Below are 7,219 nucleotides of genomic sequence, written 5' to 3' on the forward strand. Positions count from 1 at the left end.
TGATTATAGGTTAATGAAGTATAATGACTAATTGAAATCCCAAACGCTATTAGAACTTATACTTTTGTGAACTGTTTTGGGCCTCTCTTTTACAGGTACCAAATGCCTTTCTGTCCGTTCGTAGGAGTTAATCATCATGGAAGTACAATACTGTACGCAGCAGCTTTAATTTCAAACGAAGACACAGAGTCATTCCAGTGGGTGTTTGAGAAGTGGATCGAATGTATGGGGAGAGCTCCGACCGTCTTAATAACTGATCAATGCAAAGCAATGGAGGGCGCAATCAAAACAGTGTTCCCGGAGACTAAGCATAGACTGTGCCTTTGGCATATTCTTCAAAACGCTGATAAAAATTTAAACAAACACCCACAATTTCCTCAGATTGACAGAGATTTGCGTACTCTAGTGCACGAAAGTATCACGGAGGAGGAAGTGAAAGATATGTGGGAGGATTTATTGGCTAAATACAACTTACAAGGCAACAAATGGTTAAGGGATAAATGGGCTATGAAAGAGCAATGGATGCCTGTTTTCTGGAAAGACACTTTCTGTGCGGGTATGTCTTCTACTCAGAGGAGCGAACAAACAAATAGATTTATTAAGGGATACGTCAGCATTGAAACTGGGCTGATGCAGTTCATGAAGCAGTACGAGGATTCCATAGAGAAAAAGGTGGAGGACGAGAAAATCAATAACGCGAGAGACATTAAGAAACCACTTAAATGGGATCCTATGATACTATTCGAGGAGATCTTCAGTAAGGTCTACACAAACAGTAAGTTCGAAGAGGTGAAGACAGAGGTATACGGTTGTATAAGCACCAACGTCATAATGCTTCCAAACAGTTTGGGTTTCATCAAGAGGTTTACGGCCACTTATAAGGTGACGGAAGCATATTGGAAGAAAGACCGAAGAAGTTTCGGTGTGATCATCGACACAATGGCTGGTGAGTACAAATGTGGTTGTAAGATGTTTGAATTTAGGGGGATCCTATGTCGCCATATCATGAAGTGCCTTGACGTATTGGACGTACAAGGTATCCCGAACAAATACATCTTGGACCGCTGGCGCAAGGATTTGGTTAGAGGGTACGAAAACATCCGGGTTGGTTATTACAACCCAGACGAGTCAGAACGTGTTAAACGATCTCTTGAAATAACGGTGAAAAACAATTACGTTAAGAGGTTGGCTATGCAATGTCAAGGGTCTAACGCCATCTACAATACCAGAATCGACGAAATGATAAAAGAGTTGGAGGCTCACGCTGGGATACAGACTGTTGATTCATTTGCAGCTGGGGGGGTTCTAATAAAATGTGGGGTCGGAGGAGACTACGACCTAGAAATGCTACAGTACCAGCACCTCTAGAAGATGGTGACATTAGAGACCCTCCTGACAAGCGAGGGAATGGCAGAAGACGTATCGTAAGACAGGAAAGGAGGAGGAAAAAGACAAATGATGATGATAATCCGACGACAAATACGCTGCCCCCAAATACGAGCCAACCCCAGTACCAACATGCAAACGGTGATGCTTCATCCTTCATGAGTGGCTATAGTGGTACACAATACTCAAATTATCAACACACTCATTATAGTCATAGTCATAAATTGTAGATTTAAAATATGAAGTAATACATTTTTTTGTTATGTAAATCATGGATGCCTAATAAGTATACATATATGCATTTTCATCTGAATATGGCTAATACACTTTTTCTATAATAATGGTCAATGTTTTCAAGTATTAAGATGGCATATAGTTAACTCCTGCAAATTAATACCAAAAAAAATATTGGCAAAAAATTACACTCAATGAGAATCGAACACATGACACACTCTACTGTAAATTGGCAAAAAAATTACATAAGTTATTGTATAAAAAATAAAATTAATAAATGAAATTTAAATTCCGGAACATTTGAAATTAAAGTGTTTAAAATAAAACATAAGTTATTATATGAAAAATAAAATTATTTAAAAAATATTATTAAAGTACATCGAAAATAATTTACTTAAATTTATTACAAATTTTAAATTATTTTTAAAGGTGAAAATTTGTATTTTTAAAAAAAATTATTTAAAAAAACGCAAACACAATACTGTCGCATAATACATAAATATAGGAATTAGAGTTGTATACGTATATTAAAGCATAGCGTATAATTATACGTATAATTATAAATGTATTGTATATAAAAGTATATATATATGAAATACAAGGGTTAAGCTAGAAATGTACATATGTACGAAATACAAGCTGTATTCGTATAATGACTGCGTACAAAATATAGTATATACAATGTATACATAAATATTGGAAATAATAAATTAATTAATAATATATTAGAGTTAAATAAAAAATTAGGAGAGAAGTTATTTTAATTAATAGACTGGTGTAATTATCGAGTAACAATAATTAGAGTAGCAATTACTGAAGGAATCTAGTTAATTAAGACAAAAATCAGATTCTTTACTTTCGCCACATGTCGCGCTATGATTGGCGGTGTATGAGACCCTTGTACACTAGGTGTAAGTCTACCATCTTCCGCAATTTTCATTAACCTTTTTCCTAATTAATTTACCTCTTAAGGTTCTCATAATCAATTATCTTATTTATTTAATACTCATAACTCACAAAATAAATGAAAAGGAATATGAAAAATGAGAATCAATGGTTGTATAATCTTATTTAATAATACTCATAACACACAAAATAAATGAAAAGTAAAATGAAAAATTTAAAGCTAATGGTTGTATAATGTATATAAAACTAATAGTTTCCATTCACTAATCCTCCGTTTAATATTCATTGATCATAAATTTTCAAATTACATACTATATTTCATTGTTGAATAGTATATTTGATTATGGTGAGTATGAACGTATGGTATATAAAAATGAATTAACATCTCTTATATGAAATTGTTATTGTTGTTGTTTTGTAGTATGATAAAGTATTTTAATTTTTTATGTTATTCGTTCTTATGAATCGTTTGCTTTATATTGGAATTTATACTTTTCATCTGGATTAATTTAAATGGCCTACATGTGAGAATATTTCGATTCTTTTGTTAAATCTTCGTCATGTTGATGTTTTCTCTTTGATCAATAAAACATGTGTATCAACTCTACAGCATCATCAAAGGCACATGAATGTAGATATGGTAGAGCCTCATGCAAGTAATTTGAAGAAAGAAGATAATCAAAAGGCACAAGACTAAGGCGAAAACTAAAGATAAAACTTAAGGTATAAACGAATAAATCATTGCTGTATCGTTTTATTAGTAGATAAAAACAAAAAAAATGTACTTTATGTCAAATGACAATGAGTTGTAAAGTTTGTATAACAGATTTTGGATAACTATTTTGTTCATATTAGAGTAATTTTTTTCACTTTCTCATATTTATTTTCGTAGATCAAACTATTTATGTTTCAAACACAATGTGTAATTATTGTCTTGTACTACTATACTACTATATCTTGATTTGTGCAAGAATTTGTTGTACATTTAGTTTAATTAAACATTATTATTCACTTTTGAGTATTAAGAAGCAAATCTAAATTTTAGTAAGAAAACTTATATTTATCCCATGCATTGCACATGTAACAAAACGAATATACAATCAAGAGGCTACCTAAATAATTTAATTTTAATTCACATGACATTTTTATAATCCATTCATTCATAAATTATTATCCTTATTATTACTATTATTATTATTATTATTATTATTATTATTATTATTATTATTATTATTATTATTATTATTATTATTATTATTATTATTATTATTATTATTATTATTATTATTATTATCTATACAATAACATAAAAATGATATTTTGAGCAATTCCTTAAGTATCAAGTGACATCATCTTACTCTAACTAAGCGATCATTTAAGAACCTTTATAAATTTTCTAACATAAATATGTACTAAATTTTTCATAACCACTAATGTAACTAAAAAGACAAAAAAAATAAAAAAGATAAATATGCACCAAATTTTTCATAACTATATGAGTAGTGATTTTGGTAACTATAAAGGCAAAATATAAAAATTGGTTAAATAAATGACTATGTAAGAACCTTAAAAAACTCTCTAAGAAAATATGCATTAAATTGTTCATTACTCCATTATCGTTAATGATCTTGGCAACTAAAAAGACAAAAAATAAAAATTGGTTAAATTAACTCATTAAAATGATATTTACATCAACTCATTATAATTCATTAAAGTTTAATTTCAATAACTCCCATTATCATTAGCACTAGGAGGGTTTATTTAGATCAATTATAACCGATAACTCAAGAGATATCAATAAAAGTCATATAATCCAAGATTATAAATAAGATCACAAAAAGGCGGGGGACTTCCATTCACCAATAATTTTTTATTTGCATACTTTTGTTTAGTCTTTTACACTCTATTTAACTGGATTCTAATTTATTTTTGTTTATTTTCAGAGTTACTTACGAAGGATCTAAATGTGAAATGTAGAGGTATAAACAATTACTATTTTATTCTTTTTTACTTATATTTCACATATACCAAGTATTTTTGTTTAGCTTAAGTAAGTTTAATTTAGTGGTTACAATGCTCGAATATTAAAATGGAATACTAACTTAGGGGTTCTTATTAAGACAGATCAAACCATCATACAGATTTAGGAGTTTTGATGTCATTCCTCATTACATAGTTTTGACTCATATAAAAAAAATTCAAAATACCCTAATTATAATATATCTCCAAGTAAAAAAGAAAGTACAGAAAAAGACGAAAAACACTTTCACGAACAATACACCAAAAACAAAACAACAAAAAAAAGTCAAACCCGTGATTTTCACAGGTCACAAAACTAGTTAAGAATATAAATATGGGAAAATTCATTAGATATCCTCACTAATTATGGTAACACTAGGTTTATTCTTACATTTCTCATGAGAATATGTTATGAATCTTCCCATATTTATCTTCTTAATGTGTGCCCAGAAAAACCCTTATTTACAAAATGCTCTTAATCTACATTATGTAGTTCTACTTGTAAGTAAATAATTAACTAATTTTTGAACTCGTGTCCAGATGGCAATTTTTCATATAGAAGAATATGATGATGTATTGTCTAGGCCCTAGGGTATATATGTCACGTGACAAAGGAAAAGAAATCGAAAATGTGGACACGTTTGAAGGTAACGCGACATAGTGGAAAACAAAAGACTTACTCTTCCCCAAATACAATCTCAGGCCTACCACCTCGCCACTGTTGCTGCTCGCCTCTAGCCCCTTAATTTTCGTCTCCCGCTCCTGCTATCTAGCATTCTCGGTAAGTTGTTTATTCTTTCCCCAAATTCGATTATTAAATATTTAATTAAATGATTGGTTAATTTGTTAAATGTTATTTTTAGTTTGTTAATCTATTTGTGTAATTGTAGTCTGAAGCTTGTTAAGTGTAAAGAAGATGGCAATGGGGTAAGGCGAGCTCGCCAACGCCATCATTTTTTCACCACAATCCTAACACAATTTTATGTATCTATCACAACAATTCCTCCATAATTACAATCAATCAATAAGTATAATTTCCCAAAGAGGCAAAATGATTGAATGATACCTAAATTTTAACGGAGTGGAGTGGAATTAAATTGAAGAATAGTAACCCTATCCCTTAAGCCCTAGAATAAGATGAACTAGATTTCAAACCTTTGTCCGGGTCATAACATTGGTTGGCTTTAATCGCACTTTTGCATAATATTGTGGTTAGATATGGTAAAAATGGGTTAGACGTAATATGCATATCCCGAAATCCAAAGTTATCTCAAATGTGAAGCCTTTACAATCACCGAGTTTGAGGTTGATATGAAATTGGTTAATATATCTTAACGTAAGTAATTTATTTTCGCAATACGTATTTTACTTATCTTAGTACTTTTTACGTAAAACTTTCCATTATCATACCCCTAACAAAAGGTCCTCAAAATATAATTTCATTCAATTCCTAGCCCTACCGCTACCCAAATTAACCAAAATTTATCAATTGTAAATGATAATTTGAATCACAACAAACATGTAACTGATTCTTCTATTGCAAATTGATTATCAAGTGATGTTGTTTTATGTTTTTTTTATCCTTTGTTTTAATTAGGGTTTTAAATTAACCATTTTTTTTTCAATTATTGCTTGCTGGGTGACACATAGGAGGAGGAGGAGGACTGTTGGCGAATGACGGCGCGTGGAAGACTGACCACCGGCGTACGTGGTGGTTAATGGCGGGTCGTAGCAGACGTGCTGTTGTAAGGGTGAGCTAAGTTTGGTGTAAGGATGTGAACGATGAAATAGGGACGGCGGGAATAGGGAGGGCCGGGGTAGGACCGTAGGGGGAGTTGGTGGGCATTGGTGGTGGTCGTGGGGTAGTGGGTGGCTGAGGGTGGGGTGGTGGTGGTAGCGGTGATGGTTTGGTGGGTTTTGGTGTACTACGTGACTTGTAAATCTTCTGGTTTATTTTTTTTTATCTAGTACAATAGGAGAAATTAAGAGAGAAAAATGGTCAAAAGTGTATTGTAATGAGTAATTGTGTACTGCGAAAATCAACACCCTAACTTAATTGTGTTAAATTTTCACGTCCTATAAGTACACGTTCTGACACTTACTCAAAATGATCTATAACAAATTATGACAAATAAAATTAAGGTAGCTGTTGCGGGTTCCTTCGCGCCAAAAAAAAAAGAAAAAAGAAAAAAAAAAACTTTTAATTTTTTTTCACCTTGCTTCCCCTATATCTATTAAAGGTTAATACACTTTTTCATTTTATTAAGTATCTCAATAGCAGGTTAAATTAATTTTAAACAACATGTTCAGTACAATAGTCACCTATGATACAATTATTGTGATTTAATTAGTGTTTTAGTTTCACTATTTTATTAAAAAAAAAGAATTTTAAATTTTTGAAACAATTAAATTTGAATAGAAGCGGTAATAAAATACGTGGACCTTGAGAATATACATGTATAACTACTTGCAAATTAGCAAGGAAGTAGTAGACTGTTGTCCCGAGTTGATTGTTGATTCTGTAGCAACCGACTTTACGTCGGCTTCTGATGAAATTAATAAATCGTTTTTCTCTAAAAAAAGGAATAATTAGGTTGTCGTGAAACTCCATCAAAATCTTACCATATCCTTCTTATCGTATAACTCCATCAAAATCAGCTACACGCAAAGACAT

General features: G+C 31.3%; 1 protein-coding gene across 1 annotated transcript; it reads left to right on the plus strand.

Moving 5' to 3' along the window:
• The first annotated feature begins 270 nt into the window (after positions 1-270).
• LOC141614696 (protein FAR1-RELATED SEQUENCE 5-like) lies at positions 271-1,368 on the plus strand. Its single transcript, XM_074433441.1, has one exon. The coding sequence runs from the start codon at positions 271-273 to the stop codon at positions 1,366-1,368; it is 1,098 nt and encodes a 365-aa protein (XP_074289542.1).
• The last annotated feature ends 5,851 nt before the right edge of the window (positions 1,369-7,219 follow it).

Source organism: Silene latifolia, chromosome 11 (assembly GCF_048544455.1).
Source record: "Silene latifolia isolate original U9 population chromosome 11, ASM4854445v1, whole genome shotgun sequence".
Classification (NCBI taxonomy): Eukaryota; Viridiplantae; Streptophyta; class Magnoliopsida; order Caryophyllales; family Caryophyllaceae; genus Silene; species Silene latifolia.